Source organism: Coloeus monedula (assembly GCF_965178545.1).
Source record: "Coloeus monedula genome assembly, chromosome: 3".
NCBI classification, from domain to species: Eukaryota; Metazoa; Chordata; class Aves; order Passeriformes; family Corvidae; genus Coloeus; species Coloeus monedula.
Genome location: NC_138783.1, coordinates 49322778 through 49347690, shown reverse-complemented (window position 1 = coordinate 49347690; position 24913 = coordinate 49322778). Strand labels below are relative to the sequence as shown.

The 24913-nt window shown below is 41.1% G+C and overlaps 1 protein-coding gene across 2 annotated transcripts; it reads left to right on the top strand.

Annotated features, from left to right (window-relative positions):
- The first annotated feature begins 959 nt into the window (after positions 1 to 959).
- Positions 960 to 24369, top strand: HSPH1 (heat shock protein family H (Hsp110) member 1). 2 transcript variants are annotated; one of them, XM_082277685.1, is made up of 18 exons: positions 960 to 1217; positions 2181 to 2238; positions 7987 to 8127; positions 9790 to 9912; positions 11054 to 11153; positions 11936 to 12069; positions 12543 to 12787; positions 13625 to 13853; positions 14788 to 14894; positions 16124 to 16257; positions 18273 to 18478; positions 19274 to 19405; positions 20125 to 20262; positions 20679 to 20804; positions 21343 to 21450; positions 21548 to 21667; positions 22867 to 23028; positions 23508 to 24369. In XM_082277685.1, the coding sequence occupies exons 1-18, from the start codon at positions 1111 to 1113 to the stop codon at positions 23706 to 23708; spliced, it is 2571 nt and encodes an 856-aa protein (XP_082133811.1). In that variant the 5' UTR covers positions 960 to 1110; the 3' UTR covers positions 23709 to 24369. The 2 variants fall into 2 exon arrangements, with proteins under 2 accessions (XP_082133811.1, XP_082133810.1); XM_082277684.1 differs by lacking the exon at positions 19274 to 19405 and having other exon boundaries at positions 977 to 1217.
- Positions 24370 to 24913: the final 544 nt, after the last annotated feature.

The following is a 24913-nucleotide window of genomic DNA, read 5'->3' as shown; positions in this document are numbered from 1 at the left end:
GGGTGGGAGGTGGGGGTGGAAATATCTTGTCTCTTCCATGCAAGGACACTCAGGACACTGAATGCAATTGCCTCTCCCTGCCCTTTGTAACAGCCAGGACCTGAAAGGCAGCATCTAACATGCAGAGAGGACACAGTCTTAAGCTGTGCCAGGGGGAGTATGAGGCTGGACATTAGGAGAAAGTTCTTCACAGAAAGGGTGATTAGATACTGGAATGGGCTGGTGGGAGCCACAGGGAGGTGGTGGAGTCACTGTGCTTGGAGGTGTTTAAGGAAAGACTAGATGTGGCACTCAGTGGTCTGGTTTTCATGCCTTGGTCATGGTTGGATTCAATTATCTCAAAGGTCCCTTTAGGTCAACATAATTGATTCTGTGATGGATGTACCGCTGGCAACTGAAATCAGGATCTGTGAACCCACCATACCTCCATACGGAATGCAGAAGGTTAAGGCTTCTTCTAGCAGGGATGGGGTCCTGCACAAAAAGCTAGAGCTAGACAGCTAGGAGGCAATAGGACATATATGATATAGTGGGTTGTGGCACCCTGAGACAAAAGCCCTCTGCAGAGAACAAGTGATCTGTAGAATTAACATATTTAGTCTGGCAGCACAGAGGGGAGACACTTACAACAACGTGACAATCGGCCCTAGAGATGTTTGCCAGTGTATTAAGGTAGGGCATTGCCGCGGAGAGCCGCTCATCTCCCGTTCTCCCGCACATTCCAGGCAGCAGGAGCCTCCGCCTTTCCCGGCCCCCACCGCCTCCTCCGCGCGGCCCCGCCCCTGCCCGCCCGGCCCCGCCCCGCCCCTCGCGGGGCTGGCGGCGTCCGCGGTCGCCATGGGAACGCCTGACGTCACCGCACCCCGCGCCGCCGATTGGCGGGAATTGTTCGAGAAGGCGGCCGAGGGCGGAAGCGGAAGCCGCACGTGGAGCCGGTGAGTGGCTGCCGCAGTTTCTGGAAACTTCGCCTCATTGTCATATTTAAAGCGGCGGCGGCGCCGCTGGGTCCCCTCCCCGTCCGCCCGCCCGCGCACGCTACGGGGACCGGCGGCCGCAGCAGCACCGGGACCGAGCCGGGCAGAGCGGGGGCCTCCCTCTGGCGCCGGGGCCATGGCCGTGGTGGGCTTTGATTTGGGCTTCCAGAGCTGCTACATCGCCGTGGCGCGGGCCGGCGGCATCGAGACCGTCGCCAACGAGTTCAGCGACCGGTGCACGCCGTGAGTGAGGGGCGCGGGGCGCGGGCGAGGGCCGGTCCATGCCCGGCGGAGCGCCCGCCGTGGAGGAAGGTGCTGGAAGTTTCGCGGTGGGGTGTGGGGGGTTCCCGCTCTGTGGGGCCAGCGCATTTCCCGGCACTCGCCGCCTCCGTACGGGTCCCCGAGGTGTGCCGGGTGGCGGGGCCGGGCGGCCGCCCCCTGTGTGCCCCCCCGATCCGCTGCGTGCCCGCGTGCTCCCCCTTCCCTCCCCGACCCGCTGTGTCCCCCTATATCCCCTGGCCATCCTGCCCCCCCCAGGTCCCGACCCGCTCTGTTCCCCTGTGTACGCCCCCCCAGCCCCTTGCTTCCCGGTCCCGACCCTCTCTGTTCCCCAGCGTCCCGGTCCCGAGCCGTTCTCTGTCCCTGCTCCCCCGGAGCCGGAGCGCGTTCCGCGGGAGTGCCCGCAGATGGAGGGCTGTGCGGAGTCTGCTCGGGTCGCGGTGCGGCGGGCCGGGAGCGCCGGTGGCGGCCGCGCGAATCCCCGTGGGGGCAGTCCGGGTGAAGTGGGACACGGGGGCAACACTCTCTGACTCACGCTGCGGTGGGATGGACTCTGCCAACTGCTCCAGGGCAGCTCTCCTTTAGCCAGAGGTCAGGTGGAGAAAGCCTCTGGCTCAAAGCAGGAGTTAGTTAACAAGTTAGAAGCAGCCAGGCACAGACGGGTAGGGTGTAGTCTGGCTTGAGCTCTGAATTGCGATCATTCTGTTTTACCGTTTGGATAAGCCATTGTGAAAAGTCCTGGATTTGAGCCAAGGCTTTAAGATGGATAAAAGTCTTCCTGTAGTTTTTTTTACTGCAAACTGAAAGAATGACACTTTGACGGAAAGACTTTGGTGTTTTATTTGCAGTAGTAGGAAATGAATCCGTGACAGTTCTTAGTCGTTTTCGTTGTCAGGACCGGGTTAATTAGCCTGTTGTTCTTTCCAGGTCGGTGGTTTCATTTGGATCCAAAAACAGAGCTATTGGTGTTGCAGCTAAAAACCAGGTAGGTCATTTCCTGCTGCAAACTGTTGAAGTACCAGTGGGTGTAAAGAGAGTTGGCTAGGTGTAGTTGAAGCCGAACAGCTTCAGTTTCTTGTTGAGCCTTTTATTTTAGAAACGCTGCACTATGCTGCCATGCTTTCTTCAGAGAAATGTAGGATGTTTTTGCTAGAATGCTACTGCTCTCTCTTTCATAAATGTAATATTTTCCAGTTGAATGTGTCCCTTTTCTGACAAGTTAAGGTCATTAGGTTTCTTTTCCTAATGGTTTTATATAGGATTTTCCTTGTACTTGAAGGAAAACATTTCAAATGCTGTATATCGTTTTTTAAAATTAGATGTAAGGGGAGAGGTTTGGCTCAGGTTCTTAAAGCTATTTAGGGTACCTTACTACCTTTGGATTTGCTGTAAATTAAATACCCCTGGTTTTGAAGGTGCAAGTCCTTATTTTGGATTTTTTTTTATTGAGGTGCTCTGAAAGATTGAATGTTTTCTTTGTTAAAGTAGTATTTTCAGTTTAGAAGGAGAACTTAATTCCAACAAGTCTCAGAATATCGAAATGTAATGGTTAAATAAATCCTTAGGTATTGTACATTGTTACATAACTGCTGCTGGGAGATCAAGCATGCAGCCTCCACTGGCCTGTGCATCTCTCTCATGTAGTAAAAGGACTGCAGAGGGTTTCCATGGAGAGAGCACTAAAGGAGACTTTATTCCACTGTAATAGCTCTCCTCTTAATTTTGAATAGCCGAGGCAGTATGAGTAGTTTACATGTTCACAAGCACATGCACATTCAGTTACAGGTTAACATTTGCAGTAATGAAGTAAATACATATGTTTGTGTTTTTTCCTTAAATTTCGTCTTAGCATTGCCGAGTTGACTGCTGACATTGTTGCAAGTCAGAAACTAGTATGATTCATTAGTGTGCAAAAATGAGTTGTTACTCAAAATGGCAAATGATCTGAATCCTATGTACTCTCGAGCATGTTTCAGTATTGTTAGATTGTTCCAGTAAATGCTGGAAAGCATGAAGTAAGCTGAAAGTGGATTCTTAGATTGCATTTACAAATGTGCATTTGCAGTGATGAACACCTGTGACTTTAGTTACTTTCAAACTGACCTGTATGATGTGACTATATTGAGTCTTTCATGCCTGGCTCTCCTAGCAGTTGAAGCTAAGTATTTTTGCCAGGAGAAGAGAATGTGATACTTAAAATGATAAAAGATGACAGATCATTTATTTCTCTAGTTGTAAGTGGTCCAGTTTGGCTGATGACCTGAGATGTGAATTGTGTTTCTTTTGTAAATGTGGAAGTTTCCTGACATGGACAACTGAGAGTTACTTTTTTGGTGTCCTAGGTTGTAGTAGCTACTTAAATCAAAGAGTACAATGATCCTTTTCATTAAAAAAAAAAGCAAACAAACAAAAAAGTCACACAAAATGATAAGAAAAAGGTTTTGACTGGTGGCTTCTGCAATGGGATTGTATGAGAGAGCTCAAATTACTCAAAGGTGCTCTCTTTAACATTTGAGAAATTGCTGCTGGAGCAAATTTACTGAGAATTTCTGTTACCTTTAGGTAAGTGTGCTAGCACTGGAGATGAGAACAGTATGTTAGTTAACAGACCATAATTCTCAGCTTTCTTAATTGTGACTAAGCAGGAAGATATTAAAACATGCTACAGACCTAATGGCATACAATTACTCTAAAAATATCTTAAGATTGTTCTCTTAGAAAAGGCTTTGAGGTTAATGCTAAATTAGGGTATAAAAGCTTCCAGAGTGTTTGTGCTTCTCTGCCCACTACATGGTAATAATTCCTGCTGCTACATTCTTCAGCCGTACAGCTGTGAAATACGTAACATTCAAGTACTCTGAAGTTGTGGCTATACAAATAAATGAAACCATGCTGGGAAACAATCTTGGACACAGGAACCTAACTACTCGATCACATTAAAGTACTGAAATAGTTCTGGCATGATTTTTGGCCTGTGCTAACTTGTGCTCGTACTATTAATTGCTGAGCACTTTTTGGTGATTAGAATAAACCAAGGATGATTCTCACTAGGGAGTCCAAGTGTGACATCTTTCCACAGACACAGCTGTCTGAAAGTTACTGTTTGTTAGTGGGAGTATGGCCTCCTTTTTTGTCGGAGAGCTTTTCTGCAGGAGAGCTGTCCTAGTTGAGTAGTTTTCTAATACAAGATGTAGCTCAAATTCTTCCATTTTGTGGTGGAAAATTTTATATGCAACAAGGAATTGATGCTTTTCTTTGAGGGTAGTGAATGTTGGAAATCTTTCTTGATATGCTCAGCATTTGAGTTGCTATCATGCAGTCTGTTGGTGCCTGCCTAAATCTATCCTGTAGATAATAACACACTTTTATAATTTCTCTCTAATAAAATAGGATTAATTCTACTCTGAGATACTTGCATTGTCTCTTAGGCTGCTCTAGTTTTCTGGTTTCTGTTGTGCTTTGCATTTCTGATAATGAAGGCTTCTCTACGTCACTGGTTTGCACTGGGGAGCTTGCAGTGTAGTTTAGCGTACACTTCAAGGTGATGTTGTTATCAAAAAAAGTTCCAAGTTGTCTGTGCACTGTATTCTTCTTCGGTCTAGTGCAAGAATTTGAGTTGCTGCTAGATGAATGTGAACAAGGAAATGAAGTGGTTTCAGAGTAGCTCAGGGAGGAAAAAGTAAGTCTTGAAATGTATGGGGACACTTAAGCTTGACCCTTAGTAACTAGGAGAGCATTTGTTTGCGCTTAATGTAATGATGTTTAAAGTGGAGGTAGTGTGGCTTGGATTGGAGGGCCAGTTTACAGAGAAACCAGCTTCACATGTAGTTGCAATCTTTAATCATTTCAATTTGGTCTAAGTTCTGTCACTCAGCTGTAAGGTGAGTGGCTCTGGCTGCCAGCACAATCAGCGGCAGAGTGCTCCAGTGCAGTGCACGGGGGGGTTTCCTAAACTGCAGGAATGTCATGGGGTGACAAGAGCTGCTACTGCAGTGGCAGTAGCTCATGGCTGGGTGGGGTGAGGAGCAACAACAGCGGTTTCCCCCACATATAAAATAAGCCCTTAGGGAGCACTGGTGACCAGGGTGTGGCACAGCAGTTTGCAGGAAGGGTGCTGCAGCAGTGCCAGCCCGACCAGGGAGCAGTGGTGTCCACCTGGCAGAAAGCCACGGCCCCGCTCAGCTCCGCAGTCAGCACGGCTGGCACAGCTGCCCAGACAGCTCTGCCGGGAACACGCTGCCAGTGCGGGGTGGCAGCTGTGAACACAGCTGTGGGAGTGTGCCCAAGTAGAGGAGCTCTTCCACTTAGTGACAGAGCTCTGGGGGGAGGTGAGCAGGTTGAGAACTATCACGGAGTGTGAGAGAGATGATACAGTGGGATTATACCCTGCCTTCCCTGGGATGCACCTGGGAGGCAGGCAGGACACATGATACAGAAGATTCCTTCCTCTTCTCTCCACCTGCTGGAACACAGTGACTTGAAGGGATAGGGAGCAATGGTGACAAGTTCCTGGCCAACACAGCAGGCACATCTCCTCTGTGACTACCCCACTTCCCCAAGTGTCCTGGCATAAGGGGTACAAGGCTCTGCAAGTAGAACTGAGTAATAGTGAGGATGGTGGTTCATCTTGCATGGGGCTGTCACCAAGATTAAGTTGGCCTATGTCAAAACTGCTTCCATGAAGAAAAAGACAGGTCACTGCCATAGGAGACTCCCTTTGGAAGGGAGCAGAAGGCTCAATATGCTGGCTGGAACCACTTCTTGGGGAAGTCTGCTGCCTCTCGGAGGTCTAAGTTCCTACCCTGGTATGGCCCTCAGATAATTATCCATTATTGGTTTCTCAGGTTGGCAGTGATGAGGTTGCACCAGGTAGTCCAGGGGCAATCAGGAGAGATTTCAGGGCCTTGGAATGACTGCTTAACGGATCAGGAGCACAAATAATACTATCTTGTGTTCTCTATCCTTCCAGTTGCAGGAAATGAGGGAGGAAACAGAAAGAGCCAGCAGAGCAATACCTGCCTCTGAGCCTGGTGCCACTGGCAGAATTTGGGGACTTTGATCATGGGTCAGTTTACATGACAGCAGGACTGCTAGCAACAGGCAGGGTACACCTATCTCAGTGGGGGGAAAAGGATCTTTGCACAGGAGCTAGCAGGGGTCACTGAGAGCTTTAAACTAGATTTGGAGGGGGAAAGGGATACAACCAAGTTTGCTAGAGATAACCCTGGGGGGTACAACAGCAGTATTTGAGAGTGTTCTAGTGAGGTACTTCTCTCTGCTGCCTCAGTGGAGATGGGATGGAGATCCATGTGGCAGCAGTGACACAAAGGTTATTATTGATGTTAACCATGGGAGCTCCTGAGAATGGTCACGTAGAAACTGGGGCTTCTCCCCACAAGAAAGTGGCAGGATGAATAGCCCAACCGAAGTGCATGTACATCAGTGCCTGCAACACGGGCAATAAAGAGGAGAAGCTGGACACCACTGCACAGCAGTAAAACAGACACAGTTGCCATTGTGGAGATGTGGTGGGTTGGCTGGCACAACTGGGGTGTACTCCTAACTGGTTAAAGACTGGCTGGACAGCCAGGCCCAGAGAGTGATGGTGAATGTAGTTAAATCCAGGTGGCAGCCCATTACCAGTGGTGTTCCCCAAGGCTTGGTATTGGGGGCCAGCCCTATGTGATATTTTAATCAATGACCTGGAAAAGGGGATCGAGTGCACCTTCAGTCAGTTTGGAGGTGATGCCAGGCTGAGCAGGAGTGCTGATCTGCTGGAGGGTAGGATGGCTCTACAGAAGGATCTGGACAGGTTGGATTGAAGGGTTGAGGCCCATTGTATGAGGTTCAACAAGTTCTGGGTCCTGCCCTTGAGTCACAACAACCTCACGTACAAGCTGGGGGCAGAGTGGCTGGGAAGCTTCCTGGTGGAAAAAGACACTGTTCGACAGTGGCTGAACATGATCCACAGTGTGCCCAGGTGGCCAAGAAGGCCAGTGGCATCCTAGCCTGTATCAGCAATAGTGCGGCCAGCAGGACCAGGGCAGGGATTGTCCACCTGTACTCAGCACTGGTGAGGCCACACCTTCAATCCTGTGTTCAGTTTTGGGCCCCTCACTACAAGAAGGACATTGAGGTGCTGGAGTGTGTCCATTGAAGGGCAGTGGAGTGGGGGAAGGATCTGGACTGCCTGCCCTATGAAGAGCAGCTGAAGGAGCTAGGATTTTTTAGCCTGGAGAAGTGGAAGCTCAAGTGTGCCCTTATCACTATCTACAATACCTGAAAGGAGCACAAGTTTTACCAGGGGAGGTTTAGATTGGCTATTGGGAAAAAAAATTTTTCACCAAAAGATTTGTAAACATTTGAACAGGCTGCCCAGAGAAGTGGTGGAGTCACTGTCCTGGGGGATATTTAAAAGGTGTGTGGATGTGGCTTTATTCTATGATTCTAAATTAGTTGACTAAAGTAGTAGGCTCTGTTGGTCATGTTATTGTTCACCCAGTTCTGTCAAGGTTTCAGAGATACTTTTATAATCCTTAATAAGTAATGGTCTAACTTATTAATGAGCTGATAAAAAGTACCAGGCAGTAATTACCAGCATTAAAAGAAAGAGCTGTGACAAGGGAGTTAGCAGTTGTCTGAAAATTTGACCTGTGCTTGGGGACATACAGAACAGCACTGAACATTGCAGGCTGATTGAGTGGTTTTCTAACTATCCTGTATTTCTTTACAGCAAATTACTCATGCCCACAACACTGTATCTAACTTCAAGAGGTTCCATGGCCGTGCATTTAATGATCCTTTTGTTCAGAAGGAAAAAGAAAAGTTGAGCTATGATTTAGTTCCCATGAAGAATGGTGGAGTTGGAGTAAAGGTAAATCTGCAGTGTATCTTTTTGGGTTGTATAGCTAAATCTGAAGTCTTGCATTTCAGCACCTAGTCATGAAAATATGGGTTTCTTTTAACTACCCTAAAGGTGGGTCGTTTTAATCTTTCTGTTAAAGAAGAGCTTTTCTATGAATAGACAGCTTCATCTTTAAATAGTGGATGTTAACTATCAAATTAAGGTTCATTTACGAATAATAAAAAGTTTCCCTGTTGGTAAATTGCATATCCAGCTCAAACACACCAGCAGAAAAACTGCTAAGATAATTACAAGGTCATATGGTTTTACTTCAAAGTATGACTTTCTGTCACTTTTGTGTGGAATGCATTGCAGCAGGTGGTTACAAATGCTTTAGAAAATAGTCAGAACTCTTCTTTAGGATAATTGCCATAAATGACGGGCAAGTGTGTCTTTAGTGGCCTGCCTGAAGTAAGTTACTTGTGAAGAGGTGTTCAAAACCAGCTCCTACCACACTGCAGGTTTGGCTGTTGCTTACATCAAGGACTTCACTGCTACAATGTCAGCTTTTCCTAGAATAGGTACAGTTAATAACGTTGTCCATTTACAGAAATATATACAGTTCTGATAATGAAGTCTTGCTGGCATAACAGGGTAGCTTCACTAATGAAGACCTTAGCTTGAACTAGTCCCTCAAAACTTCACTATAGATCAGTCCTAAGTAGTGAATAAATCACAGAATTAGCTACATTAGAATATTGACTGGAAAGGTAGTCAGGCTTTACAAAAGAAGAGGTTATTTTTCTTTTGCTGTTTGTGACTTGTGAGGTTAACAGATAAATTCAGACAGAAATTTTTGGTTTCCTTTAATCAGTGTGTGTAGGAGTCTAGTGTTGGGAGTTCACTACTACGTGGTATTTTTCCTATTTTTCTTAGACTGCTTGGAGAATGAATTTGTATTTATTTCTAGTTAACTGTGGTTCAAAAGCTTTAATAATTGATTCAGTAACATTCAGTAAGACTGGGAGGTTTAGGGAACAACTTTTCTGTTAAAACCAAAATGCTTAATTTTCCCCCAAATTGTACTGAGTGAATAAGAGACAAGCGCTACTTTCAAGTATCAGTTGTAACATGTTATTTCACTTCATCATTGTCATGTATTCTATTGGTGATTCAAGAACAATTTTTGGTAAGAGAGCAATAAATAAACTTTTTGCTGAGCTTTATCTTGAGCTCTTGGTTGTTTTATGTGCACAGGTGAACTGTTGTTGAACAGTTCTTCTTTTCAGAGACTCCTCACATATTTGACCAGAAGGATAAAAATGCCAAGGGAAAATAGACAGCAAGTAGGTCTGGACATTTTTTGCATTTGGCAGCAGTTTGAAAATTGATGGGTATTTTTACTTAATGGTGTGCCACATTTTAAACTTGTGTCACTTTTGGCCCTTTCCTAGCCATTTCCTTAATCTATGGAGTTGATACAGTTCTTGCTGTTTTAAGACCGTGAGAATGGAATTATTGCTTCTATAAACACTCATTTGGGAAATTAAATTGTAAAGTGAAGTGCTATAATGAAATAATGAAGCATGTCATAATTCATAGAGATTAGCCAGCAGTGTATCAAAAAACATTAAATGTATGTAATTTTTCCTCCAATTGAACTGATGGAATTATTTCACCTATTCTATCCAGGTCATGTACATGGATGAGGAGCACATCTTCAGTGTGGAACAGATTTCAGCTATGCTGTTGACTAAATTAAAGGAGACTGCAGAGAGTAACCTGAAAAAACCAGTAACAGACTGTGTTATTTCTGTAAGTAATTGTAGTGCACAGGAACATTGTCTTTTAACTTCAGCTATCAAGGGCATTTTGTTTCTATTCATGCAGAGTGGAAAAGAACTCTGCTAAGCACTTAGAAAGGGATTAATCCTAACTAGCTTTAGAGCTTTTGTCTTAAAGAAATCCCAGGGCTACTTCCATATTCCAGACCCTGGCTAACTTTGTACTAATTGTTCATTAAAGTAAATACATATGTTTGTGATTTTTCTTGAATTTTAAACAATTTGGTAACAACTTTGATAAACAATTTCCTTTGTTTATCAAAATTTGCTGTCTGGCAGCTGAAAATTTTAGTTTGTCCTGTTTATGTTCATTCTTTCAGCAACTTTGTTTTGCTTTTTTCAGTATTATGACTGTACAGAAAATGATCTCAGATCAAGAGCAGTCATTCCATTGCAAAGCCCTGAGTATAAAATAACACCTGCCTCTCTGTTCTCAATGACTCTGAACAAGTCTGTCTCATGTTGCATCTAGGCATATTTAGCTCTTGTTATTATTAGAAATGTTGATTCTCCAGTTGATACCTGGAAAGCTAGTTCTTCATGTGCCCCTGGGGACATCAGAAGGCACTGTCCAACATCAGTGCTAGACATGTGCAGAAAATTTTCCACAGCATATTCCTTCAGAATTTCTTAGCACTTCTTGCCCAAAGTAATTTCTGCCAAAATAGATTCTCTTCATTTGTTATCCCTTATTTCTTTGCATCTCTCATAACTGTAGTATTGCTGTACATTTTTAGTTCCCTCTTCACTTTCTTGGACAGGAGTACACCTGCTAGTTCTGATTAGGGTATTCCATGTCACGGTCTTCATAATACCCAGTTTCACATTTTGGGCCAGCACTTAATGTTATTAGCATTTGTATACAAATAACTTGTTTGTTTCTTTCTTGCTAGTGTGTGCTCATGTAAACTAGCTGATGCACATTTAATTCTATCTCTGATTGAATAGAATATTTGAAGTGTCAATTCAGTATGGTAGCTGCATTTTAGAGGCTTGCAGTAAGCATCTTCCTCAAAGAGGAGGAATAGATACAATTTTTAAATTAATACTTTTAAATAGTATAATGTCTCATTTTCTGGAAATAACTTTGTATTCTCACCTACTTTCTTCAGGTTCCATCATTTTTCACAGATGCTGAAAGGAGGTCCCTTCTAGATGCAGCTCAGATCGTTGGCCTAAATTGCCTTAGATTAATGAATGACATGACAGCAGGTAAGTAGGATAAAATAGCAGTTCCTGCAAATGACAGGTGGGGTAGAGGGTGCATTTAATTACACTAAGAAAAAGGGCTGACTTGAAAAGGCAAACGTGAGACATGAATATTTGAAAAACTTTCTGCTCTTTTCTTGATTTAATGTCTTCTGTGTGAAGGGGTAGATGAGATCAAGCTCCAGTGATAATTATCTCCCTGAGAACTTATTTAGGAGTCACTATATGTGCCTGGACTACTTGTTCATTTAGTGTACTGCCCAGATGTACAGCTGCAGGATTTAGGCACCCTTAAAGGAAGTTCCTTGATTAAACATCAACACCTCATAGCTTCCAAGGCTTTTTCAGTATAGTCAGGGTTTTAAACACACACATGGCTCTGCTCACCATTTCTACAACTCTCAGACAGAACCTTCCTGCCTGGGAGATACTCATTGGAAATACAAAATTGGATTTAGGTTTTGCTGTTAAGATGTTCTATGCCTTTGATTACTTTGCGAGGCAAAAAAACAAAAAAAACCAAAAAAAACCCCAAACAACCCAAAAAAACCCTGAACAAATGCTTAGGGAGCATATACATGACTAAGGGAGTATGTTCTGCTTCTGAGATCTTACAGCTTATATTAATGGAATAAAGCTTCCATGAAGGTAATATACCTTGCGTAGGTGTATGTCTGGATTTGTCTTGATGCTTTTGATCTTATAGCTTAATGTTCACAGGGATGTAATGGTATGCCATTGGAAACCATAGACTGTGCAGATAATACCTGACACTTCTTTTGCAGTGGCTCTGAATTATGGAATTTATAAACAAGACCTTCCAGCTCCTGAAGAGAAGCCACGGATAGTTGTATTTGTTGATATGGGGCATTCTGCATTTCAAGTGTCAGCCTGTGCATTCAACAAGAGTAAACTGAAGGTAGTAAGATTAAATGGGAATAAAAGGGTTTATAAGCGATTAGAATCCAGTAGCCTGCCAATCTGCCTTGTTTTTTAAATTCTGAAATAATGTATAGAAAGTGGCAACAAGTCAAAAGTTGAAGGTTTTCATCAGTGTCTTTCACTTCATTAGAATTGTTTCAAACAGGCTGTACATTTCTTGCAATACACAAATGTAAGATATATATAATACAAGTGCTGTAATTCAGTTCGTTTAATCTAAATGAATGTGTGTATGGATCAAAATTTTGAATACTTAGGATTGTCACTTAGTTACTTAGTCTTATTTCCTCCTTAAAAGTGAAGAGCAATTTTTGGTTGGTGTGGTTGTGCATTGGAAGATAGACTGACGTGTCCCCAGCGTTTTATTGAGGCATGGGCTTGCTGATATTGGAAGACTGCTATTGCCTTTGATTTTGAGTGTAAGACTTAATAATTGTTCTTTCAAACCAGGTACTTGGCACAGCATTTGACCCTTTCCTTGGTGGGAGAAACTTTGATGGGAAGCTGGTAGATTACTTTTGTGCAGAAATAAAATCAAAATACAAACTAGATCCAAAAACCAAAGTTCGAGCTCTTCTTCGTCTGTATCAGGAGTGTGAGAAACTGAAGAAACTAATGAGTTCAAATAGCACAGACATTCCCCTAAATATTGAGTGTTTCATGAATGATACTGATGTATCTGGAAAAATGAACAGGTGAGTTCTGTTCAAGACAGGCATTTGCTTTGATGGCCATATTTTTTAAACATATTTTGAAACAAGTTTTTCTGTGTATGAAAGAAACTTAATGTGCTAAAGTTAAGTGTAAGTGCTGAATAGCTGTGGCATTTTTGTAATGCTAGAATAGCTAAGCTGTGAAATGTAATGTTCAGCTACTTGAGTAATGTTTCAGTGCAATAAAGCATGCATAAGAAGCTTGGATTCTTTTTGTAGAATGATACATTCTTAAAACCATGGATTGATCCATGCAAACCAGAGGGCTGGCCGCATATTTTAGGTAACCTAAATCCCATACTGCTCTTGAGACAGCAACAATTGAAGCTTTGTTTCCTTTTTTCTCTTCTTACTGTACTGTGGGTATTGGTAGGGAAATGGGGGGCAGAAACAGTGCTTATGGGAGATGACATGATTATGGTCCAAGTGTAAATGAAGTCTGTCTGTCTCTTGCACACTGCTAAGAGTGACGGGTTCTTTTTCTTCCAGTATTTTGGCAACAGCTTTTCATTATAAAGGAAGTGTCAGTGTTTTCTGATTTCTTATCTGTAACCTCTGCTGAGAGGCAAATATATAGCAGCTGCCCAAACAAAACCTTTATCTTATTTAACTACATTGATAGTGGCCTAGGAAAATCTGTAAGCAGCTGTTTGTGTACTGCCTTGTCTAAGGTTGCCTCTTTGCCCTACTCACAGGAGTTTAGCTTTAAGTCTCTTTGCAGTGTAGTTAACAAACCTGGTCAGCATTGGTTTGGAAACAAATACCAGGCATGATTCTGGTGGGACAGGCATTCTTTAGTTAATTCCATTTTTTTCTTAGGTCACAATTTGAGGAATTGTGTGCTGACCTGCTGCAAAGGATAGAGATGCCTCTGCTTTCATTAATGGAACAAACACAACTGAAAGTGGAAGATGTAAATGCTGTAGAGATTGTGGGAGGAGCAACCCGTATTCCTGCTGTCAAAGAGAGGATTGCTAAATTCTTTGGCAAGGATGTCAGTACAACACTGAATGCAGATGAAGCCATAGCTAGGGGCTGTGCTCTGCAGGTATAGTACTAGCAACACTTGATGAAATTAAGATATATTTTGTGGTAGCACTTCCATGGAGAATTGGTCAAGCAGTTATGAAAAATTGTAGAAGTGGTTCATTTTAAAGTACTCAAGGGAACATACATGTTCACTAGGTCTTTTTATGGGACTGTGATGTTTAAAAAAGTCCAGAGCAGTCCTCTCTGTTGCTGTACTTTATCGATGATGCTGGGTGTATTCTGTAAGCAGTCCACTCTCTTCTTCAGAAGAACATGATCTAGGGTTCTTTAATGCCAAAAATTTAAGTTGTTGTCAAGCTGAAAGATATTTTTACTCAACAAGGTATGAGGAGTATCTATGGAGAGCCCAAACTCCTGCAAGCTTTAATTTTCTGGTATCTAACTTGCCATCAATGTGAAACAGGCTTTATTCTGTCTCCCTCCCATTTTTACTGTTTCCAACTAGTGAACTGTATTTTACAAGCAAACCTCTCATTCTGTGTTCTTCTTTTTCTCCTTTAACTTCATGCCTTATTTCGCCTTTTTCTTTGACTTGTTTCTTTATCACACTAACAGCTTCCCATCGCCAGCAATCAGTTGTGTTCAGGGAAAGAAGCAGGACCCTTTAGATAAACACCACTTCTTTTAGGACTAAGCAGTGCTGTATTTCCATTCTTTACAGTCCTGGTATTTGCGTAGAGAGTTACCTTTGTTCACAAGCTACAAAAGGCCTGCTAACACAGCACATAAACACTTGTGTATGAGATTTCTGTTCTCTTATGATACTGCATTGAAATTAAGCATTGAAATAGTTCTGCTTAATAAAGTCAACACAGTTTTCTTGTTCAAGGATTTTTTGTTGTCTTGGCTAGTGGAGTAGAAGAATGAACCAACTTTAATGCAAGTTTTTTTGTTGTTGGTTTTTTTTGTTGTTTTGTTTTTTTTCTTTTTAGTGTGCCATTCTTTCTCCAGCTTTTAAAGTGAGAGAATTCTCTGTGACAGATGCTACACCTTTTCCAATATCTTTGCTGTGGAACACAGAAGCAGAGGACACTGAAGGGTAGGTAGCTCAGACTACAGTTCTATGAAGCTTTTGACCTTCATAATTCAAGGGCAATGTTCTTGCTTGCATTTAAATCAGGATCTTGGCATTCTGATGTAGAAAACTCATAGGCCATGTACCAGAGGTGGTTGACAGGGGAGATTGTAAAGACATGCTGAAATTTTAACTGTAATTCCTCATATGTAAAAATATAAAGATTTTTTTCAAGTAAGTAAATGAGCTACCAACCAGTATCTTGTCCTGCATTGCCTTTATCTGTTTGTCAGGATTAGGAATATAAAATTAACTAGATCGATTGCTGGGTCCTGATTCCACTTTGCTTTTTGGCTCTTCTTTTTTTTTTGTTCAAGGTATTCCCAATACCTGTCTTGAGATTCTTGGTTTAGTATTAATGTTATATATTGTGTAAATATTGTGGGCTTATATGGGTGCTATTTATCTGTCAGAAGGAAGAATTTAACACCTAGCAAAAATTTAACATTTGTACGGGTAATTTCTTGTAGTTTCAGTGTCTTACAACTGACATCTGTTACTAACTGTGCCATGCCTGTGGGAAATGCAATTGCTGTCTAAGATGTAAGGAGCTCCAAGTTCAACTTTTGGAAAAATCATAGTTCTAGAGGGACCTGTTCATACCTTTTTTCCATGTTCTTTGTAGTTCAGCCTTTTTTCTTCTTGTCTGTTTTCCATGGAGGTGCAGGGCCTAGTTGTTCTCTCTCTTGTGAAAGCAGCCTGTGGGTTCACATTCTGGGTAAAGTTCTCACTTTCTCACATCTAGGTTATTGGATGAGATCTTCCACAGTTAGAAGACAAAACTTAGTTGGAAATTAGAATCAGGCTGGCATAATAGCGGACAAGCCTTAGAACACGAAGTAAAGCTGGTTGTCTTTCTGTCGTGTCAAGGAATGAATAATAATCTGGTGTCAGGGCTCTCAACTGAGCCATGGAACATAAATGAGCAAGGAATTAACAGGGCTATAATTATCCCTTTGAGACTGAGGAAGGGTGCAAATTATGATTCAAAATACACAAGGACAATTTCTCATTACACTAGAGAACAGTAAATCCTTTTGCTTTTGCCGTACAGTAGTGAAGTATCTTTATTGGAATTGTTCAGAAGGGTAAATGTGTCAAAACATGATGTTTCTCTGAAGAGTTCCAACCCTATATCAAAACCTTCCAGCTCAAACACACTGCTAAAAGTGATATTTTCCCCTTAATTACAGAGTTCATGAGGTCTTCAGCAGAAATCATGCAGCACCTTTCTCTAAGGTACTTACATTCTATAGGAAAGGCCCTTTTGAGCTAGAAGCTTTTTATTCTGATCCTAATGGAGTCCCATATCCTGAGTCAAAAATTGGTAAGTAATTGTCCTGGAAATGGTGATGTCTCCAATAGAATGATTTGAGAACAGACAGTAACTGTATTGTGGTGCAGTATAGTTATGATGTATATATTCAGATTTTTGTGTCTGAAGGGCTCAGAATTTTCCCATTCCAGAGGTAGTTGAACTAGTATTTTTTATTTTTCTTGCTTATAAAGTTGCTTTGGCTAAATGAGGAGAAACAAACGATTGCCCACAACTAAAATGTGGTAACTTAAAGATAACTCTGTAACTTTTTTTATCTTCTTTTCTGCTTATCACTAAAGCAAGCTAGGAATAATTGAAACATATCTCCTCATATTAAAAAAAAAGCATGTCTTGAATAACTAGTTATTGTTCTTACCTGTACCTTCTGGGATTGACATAATGCTGAATAACTTTTAATCATGGATATAGTATATATGTAGTGGCAGCTACAAGACTAGAGTATTGATTTGTCTATGTAACATTTCTAAGCAGCTCTTTTGTAGTTTTTGACAAATGGCAGCACTTGACATTGTCGATACTTACAAAGAGCTTACAACATGGTTAGTTAGAAAAAGATGGTAGTGGTAAAGACAGGCCAGTTAAATAATTGTTCTCGAGTTCTGGACATGCAATTAAGTGTTGTATGTTTGCATTCCGTGTATTTTGAAAAACTAGGGACTTACTACAAGTGCAAGTAGTGATAGTACAAAGGGAAATAGCTTTAAAAACTGCAAGAGAACAGATTTAGATTAGATGTTAGGAACAAATTCTTTACTGTGAGGGTGGTGAGGCACTGGAACAGGTTTTGCAAATAAGTTGTGGGTGCCCCATCCTTGGAGGTATTCAAGGCTAAGTTGGATGAGGCCCTGAGCAACCTGGTCTAATGAAAGGTGTTCCTGCCCACAGCAGGGGATTTGGAACTCAGTCTTTAAGGTTGCTTCCATCCCAGGCCATTCTATGATTCAATGACAGTATTTTGTAGTTACAGAAACATCAGACTTCCTTTTGTGGTTAGCTCTTACCATAAAGACTGATGGTGAGGTTTGTGAGTGTTCAATTTATATGTCTTTAACAAACAAGAAGCTGTTAACAGTTAAAACTTAACAGTTCTGAAAACTGGTAAGAACAAACTGAAAATCAGACTTGTTTCAACTCAGTTGCCAATTAATTCTTTGCTCAGAACAGAATTATTGGTATGACTAATGGATGAATTAATAGTTCTGATGAGACTGGCAAAAGGGAGAGCAGGTCACATAACTCCAGTATTATTGTACTTACAAGACAAAGGATTACATTCCTTAGCCTATAAAATAGGCAGCTAAAAGCTTGTACACTTGTGGTTTAGATCTGCTGCTGAGGGAATGGTGCGTGCAAATGTGTATATTTGGCCTGTGAAATTGGGGAACTTGTACTTTGCAGCTAAGTGAGCGTTGTAGTCTCCAGGTCACTCTTAGGGTAATCTGTGCATAAGGAAAAAAGTCTGCTGTTAATGTCAAGGACATCTGATTCTTCATTTACTGTTGAACTAATTGTCTGTCTATTAGTTTCACAATGCTTGTTTCAAGTATTACAGTAGTTACAGAACAATTAGATTCTGCCCTAGAATAAAAGGTAATGGCAGACTTGGACGGATGTTAGAAGCTGTAAGGAGAGCCTCTAGAAATATTGTTTCTGTTGAGCAGTAACTTTTATTAGAAAGGCGCCACTTAACATTGGCATTAGGCTAAGCCTTTCAGCCCACTAGTAACACCGCACCAATTTTGTATTTACTCTGTATTAGTGGTGTCGGGAGAACCTACTATTTGATTCATAAGATGAAGTTGGCTGAAAAGCAGTGTACTTTGGTTTTGTTGGGGTTTTTTTTCTGGTAGTACTGATTTAATTTGGGGGACCATGAGATTAGCACAGAGGCTTCATCAAATATTTAGAAAACAATTTGTCTATGAAAAAGGGAGATGTTTTCCTGGCTCTGTAATATTACCTACTTAATTCCACTGTGTGAGTTTTGATTCTTTTGGTTTTAGGTAGGTATGTTATCCAGAATGTGGCAGCCCAGAAAGATGGAGAGAAGTCTAAAGTCAAAGTGAAAGTCCGTGTCAATACTCATGGCATTTTCAGTGTGTCCACTGCATCTATGGTAGAACCAGTTAAAAGTGAAGAGTGTGAAGATGTCAGTGTTGAGACTGAAGTGGAATCTCAGGACCAGAGGCCTATTGAAAACTTAAGTGATGTAAGTTGGCTTTTCTTGTGTGTGAATGTTCTTACTGATGAAAGTATGTTCTGCTGTTACGTGCTGTGGAAGAAAAATACCTTCACCTAAGGAAGCAAAAGGAGATTAATCTTAATATGTGTGTAGCTGCCAGGAAATGTCTTTACAAGAACAGGAGACGATTTGTGCTATCTTGAAAGTGTGTGGATTTCAAAATCAGTTACTGTGCAAAGTGCCAAATAGCAGCAGGTGGGTTGTTTGAGGGTGGGATTGCTTACAGCTGCCATAGTTATCCAACTGTTCCAAACAGGAAAACTTGATTTGGATTGTTAGTCATCCATGTGCTTTGTGTTGGAAGGATTTGTATGTAATCCTTTGTATTAGTAAAGTTTTTTGAAACTTTTTGTGAAAGGGAAAGCTGAATTGTTTTCTACAGCATCGAAGGAGAGGGGAACACTGGGGAATAACGCACATTGTTATAGTCTACTTGATGTTTTAATAGTTTTTTGAGGGGGAAAAGGCTGAAAAGTTATGACTCAATAAATTAAAAGCCCCTTTTTGTAAGAGGAAGTGGTAATGTGCACACATGCACACAAGCATTGTGCAGCAAGCCTGGCACTGGTAACATTTTCATGAAGTCCTTCTGAACTTGCTCCCAGTCTGTATCTCCATAGCTGAAGCGTATGTGTTTCTGCGTGTGCACAGAATGCTTTGTAGGGCACTTTGTACTGTATGTGCGTCAGAAGTGAAGTGCCCTATACCTAAATGCAAGTGCACATGCCTTCTACATCCTTTGTGCCTGGGCTTTCATTTCAGAAAAATATCCAGCAAGAGAACAGTGAGGCTGGAACACAGTCCCAGGTACAAACTGATGGTCAGCAAACGTCACAGTCTCCCCCTTCATCAGAACCTCCCTCTGAAGAAAACAAAATCCCAGATGTCAAGAAAGTGAGTGACCCTTTAACTCTGTTGAAAATGTTATGCTATATAATGGTGGCTTTTAAAATGGTAACATATTTCAGGAAAAGTAAGGAACTTGGTGTTGGAACCTTTTTCATTTTCACATCTTTACTATTGTGAAAAATTGTCTGAATCTTGTGATGGCTTTTGTAGAGAGTTTGCAAAAGGATTCCTGCAAGAAGTTGTTGTCTACCACTTCCCTGACTTCTTGCAGGGCTGTACACCTAGTTTATTTGGGTTGCAGACATTTCAATATGAACAGCAGTTAGAGGCCAAGCTTATTAGGCCTGCTGAGGGAAGTTTGGATCAGGAATTCATAAACCTAAGAGGAAATAATCAATGTGAAACATTTGCCTGCATGTTATTGCTAGTGGTTTGGTTCCTCTGTCTGTATGAGATGAAAAATAGTTCGGGTTAAAATCTTAATCACTGTCAGCAATCATTAGTGAACTGCTACGTTAGATGGACACTTCTGGAAAATCTGCAAACACACCATATATCTGTGAAATGTCCTTGCTGTAGGTCAGAGACTAGGATAGGAGGTGGAATCCCCAAAAGGAAAGTGCCTCATGAGTATATTTTGAAGATTCTAAAAGAACATGGAACAACCTTTGTGTGTTCTTTCTTTGAATGTATCTTTCATCACAGTGATACTTCATCAGAAAGAAGTCAGGAAAATTATCTTATTTTTCTTCTTTCTAACTCAGACAAATGAGAAGAAAGGTGATCAGCCCCCAGAAGCTAAAAAACCCAAGATAAAAGTGAAGAATGTGGAACTACCCATTGAAGCTAACTTGGTTTGGCAGTTAGGAAAAGATCTCCTCAATATGTATATTGAAACAGAGGTGAGTTAGTGTGATTTAGACTTTCTTGTGTGCAGTTATTAACTATTTATGTGCTTTTCAAGGCAACCTCTGTTCTTGTACTGTCACACTGGAGTGTGGGCTTAATTAACAGTGAGCTAATATACTGTCTGCCTTCTAACATGTGATTGACAAATGCTTATCAGAAAGATTGATGTGTCCTTTATAGCAATTAGTATCAGAACACTGATCTGTGGAATGACATCACAGATTTGTTTAAGCTGTTGCAATCCAGAGAAGTGCAACCTGTTTCTTCAGATGAGCCTACTGTATAATAATGAGAATTTCAGCAGTTAGGTGAACCAAGGCCTCTGGGAGATTTTACAGGAGCTGTGCTTTGCAGAATGCTGTTTGAACCATCAGTATTTCTTAATTAAAGTGTTTTCTGTGGTATACAGGGAAAGATGATTATGCAAGATAAACTGGAGAAAGAAAGAAATGATGCAAAGAATGCAGTGGAGGAATACGTATATGAGTTCAGGGATAAGTTGTCTGGACCATATGAAAAGTTTGTTTGTGAAAAGGTAGGTTATGGTTTCAGGAACTTCTGTGAAAATACTGATACCAAATATCTGTGTTGTATACCTTGGTCAAGTGTTCTCAAAGCCACCCTGGACATAGCTGCAAAATCAGAACTTCATTTGAAGGATGGCAGCCCCTAACCCAGAGCTAGGTTTAGACTTTTCAGATACATATCCCCGAAAAGAAGTTCTGTCACAAATGGAGTAAAGTTTTGTTTCCAGTTAAAGCTGGTGACTGGAAGGGCAAGCTGTGTTGCTTTATGCATAATCAAAACCATGAATTAGAGCTGCACCCCAAGCATTGGCCTAATTGAGGACAAAAGGCTATAAATGCTGCCTATGCTGTAGATGTGTGTTTCTCAGTCCAGAAGCGGGCATGGTTTAAGTAACTTAATTCGGCAAAAGCTGCAGTAGAAATTAAATTTTTACATAGGAGGCTAAGGATTAATATGTGTATTTACCACTGTCCTGTTACTTCAAGACAAACCTAGTTGATTGGTGTGTATTTTGATGTTCGATGTGTTGAATTATATTGACACAGGATCTGCAGGGATTCTCTGCCCTTCTAGCAGAGACAGAAGGCTGGCTGTATGAAGAGGGTGAGGATGAAGCAAAACAGGTGTATGTAGAAAAATTAGAGGATTTAAAGGTAGGTCTGTCAATATGCCCAAAAAGCAAAATTTCCAAACCACTGTGCTAAACAACATTAATGAATCACATAACCACACAGAAATTGCTTTTTCTAGAAATTAGGTACTCCAATTGAAATGCGCTATCAAGAGGCAGAGGAACGACCAAGGCTGTTACAAGAATTGGGACACAGGCTCCAGTACTATGCTACAATAGCTGGGGAATTCAGGAATAAAGTAAGTGGCCTTTTTTTTTAACCACAGTGTTTCAGTGAGCTCATTGGCTGGAGGGGCTTCAAATTCACTTTCAGATGAGCTGCAATCTACTGCTATGTAGGTCACAAATGTAACAGCACAAATGTTTCCCAGAACTCAAAAAATCTCACACAGTGTGTCGTATCTTCAGTTGCTTGATAATTCTGGATGTTTTCAGGCTGAAGAGGACATTCTTATAAAAAGTTTAGGCTTGTGGTCTGATTCTTGACCTTTTTAGAACTGATCTGACTGTTTTTTAGAAATGTGCTCCTCTTCCAGTTCTTTCAGGGACAAGAATTATTGTATGGTGAGAAGCATTAGTGTAAAACCTACTTGTAGATAAAGTAAAAATGCAATTTTATTATATGTGTGTGTTTGGGGCTTGTTTTTTCTGTGGTTTTTTTTTTGGTGTGTGTATTTTGGTGGTTTTGTTTGGTTTTTTTAATTGGTATTTGTAGATTACTTTTTTGAGAAGCATTCCTGTCTGAAAATTTGTTCCTTGGGTTTCAACTTAAAGAATTTTAATAGGACAGCTCACAACACTCAAACTAATCCAGTCTGAGACTTGAGTCAGAAACAATTATGTCCTCACAGCTACAGATTACAAAACTATTAAGTGAAGTCATTAGTAGTGTTATACTTAAAATTACTAGCATCATTGAAAATAGTATATTTAAAACTTGGTTGTATTTAAGTATTCTAAATATGGATTCATCAGTTGTGTTGCTGGGCAGGTTCTTCTCCTGATATCAGTTAATTGTGTAACTGTAGCATTGTAGGGAATGCTAAAGTTGAAAACTCTGATCCTTTCTCTGTACATCAGACTCTCACTGTTCAATCTACATTGGGCCTGGGTAGCCCCTCCAGAATGGGAGGGAATATTTTTTTATCAGCCTTGTTAAGAATATTAAATTTTAATGCATGACCTTTTTGTGAAGCTTCTATGCCTTCTGTGAACCAGATTTCTTGTTTATTTTAGCAAAGGAAGCTTTATATTGGCATCTGTATTTCCTGCTGTCTCTTGCTGTAATGGATCTCCCTTGTGGCTAACTTCTATTTAGTTTGACCATTGGAAAAGATTTGCAAGTTATAAATAATTGAGATAGTCTTGCTGGCATGACTTGATGGCATTATTAACACTTGACATTATTAACTAATACAAAATGCTTGTGTTTGGACAGGATGAGAAATACATCCATATTGATGAGATGGAAATGATGAAAGTAGAGAAGTGTGTTAGTGAAGTGGTAGAGTGGATGAATAATGCTGTGAGTGCACAGGCTAAGAAGAGCTTAGATCAGGATCCAGCTGTGCATTCAAGTGAAATTAAGGCAAAGCTACAGGTAAGTATCATAAGAAACTACCTTTGAAGTTGGTGCTAAAAGTAGACTGGTAGCTATGTCCTTTGTCTCCCCCAGTTTCATCTTGCTGCTCTAGTGTTCTTGAAAGGTAGACAGTATGGAGAGAAGGAGATTCAGTAAAAAGCAGAGAAGCTCTAGTATACAGTTCTGTGGAGCTCATTATTTTTTCTTTAGTCACCTTAAAAACTCAGGCTCTTTTTCAGTGTTCTACTGAGAGACAAAATAGTATTGAGAAAACCAGTGTGAAATCCAAAATACTTAGTTGAACTTTGCCCCCAGAACATCAGAAAGTATACCAATTAATTTATTTCAGGGTACAGTAAGTACTTGCCAGTTTGGAGTCAGGGGAACAAATGCAGAAGCCAATTTCAAGCAGTCTTTTGGACACGGGACTTTTTGTGCTAGGGAAGCTGGTGACTCCTTAATGTATATTTTGCCCACATCTTTTCCATTTCTTTTAGGAGTTAAACAATGTCTGTGAGCCTGTTGTGACACAACCAAAACCAAAAGTTGACTCTCCTAAGGAGGAAAACCCATTAAGTGAACAGAGCGATTATAAAACTGAAGACATGGGAGAAGATGACAAGAATTCTGAAATGCCTCAACAAAATGGCGAATGTCATCCAAGTGATCAAAACACCATTAACATGGACCTGGACTAAGCCACTGCACTTGCAGCAAGTTATTTCATCCCATGACAGAAGATGTTTTGGCTGTCATATGTGATAGGGGTGGGAACGCATTGTTTTGGAAGCTATTTATATTTTTTTTCTTAAGACTTGTCTGGGATATGTTATGTTGTGGGAGGAAGAATAGTAATAGTGTTGGTCATGACTATCCTAAAAGGAAAATTGCCTTGGTAACTTTCAGATTCCTGTGGAATTGTGAGTTCATACTAAGCTTCTGTGCAGTATTTAACCATTTGCATCACTAAAGATGAAAAGAAGCCCTTGCATTGAAATGTACTGCTCCTTCAAAAGGTTGTAATCGAAACACTCGTAGGCATTTGTAGATGCCAAGGTAGTTTTCTTTTGTCTGGACATCTAATTGGGTATGTCAGAAAAAGCCAGTGTCTGTCCCCTTCATAAGGACTTTCCAGAAGAAATCCTCTGTCCTAAGGTTTTTGATTGTTGCAGTCCAAAGTACTTATCAGGTAATGAGATGGTGAAATGTGTTAGTAGCATGCAGAAACGCTTACGTTTCATCTCTTGCTAAACAATACATTTTTCATGTGGGGTACATAAAATGAAGGAAATGCTAATTCTGTTAGTGTTATTGTGAAGCTTTTTAATGAGCTTTGAAATAAAGTTCATTTTACCGGTATCTGCTGACCTCTTGAGTTTAACTGTTTTCAGTGCTTCTGCTCTAAGTGTTGCCCTCCTCACAGTTTGGCAGGCCATTGCTTTGTGCTCCTGCACAGGAGAGTCACAAACACGCTTAAAACTCTCATACTTTGCACAGAAACAGTTGTGCAGTGAGATGGATGTAACTCAGCCCCTTAGTGAGTCATGCCTCTTTCTTTTCTTTGGCCCAAGGGTTGTACACACCTGAAAGAACCTGGAAACTTCACAAATGTTAGGGCATAGGACAGTGATTGTAACACAGAACCCTATAGCTTAGAAATGATAATCCACAGTTCAGAGTAAGGTGTTAAAACCTGGTTGAATACTTAGGCCAGTCTCTGCTTTTTGTTATAGACTAAACTGAAATAATGAGGTTTTTCAGCCCATTTGAGTGGCTCTGGTTAGACCTTGGTAAAGATTTTAAAAACTAAGATTTCCTCTCAAGTAAATCTCTGTAGTCTATTGGAGAAGATTTTATGTACTTGGTGCAGGGGAGGAGGCTCTGTGTTAAACATCAAATTACA

Coding starts and splice junctions, on each gene's coding strand:
- HSPH1 (XM_082277685.1), top strand. CDS start 1,111: ATGGCCGTGGTGGGCTTTGATTTGGGCTTCCAGAGCTGCTACATCGCC. Junction 12,070..12,542: donor TCAACAAGAGTAAACTGAAG/GTAGTAAGATTA, acceptor CTTTCAAACCAG/GTACTTGGCACAGCATTTGA. Junction 21,451..21,547: donor AAAAATTAGAGGATTTAAAG/GTAGGTCTGTCA, acceptor TGCTTTTTCTAG/AAATTAGGTACTCCAATTGA.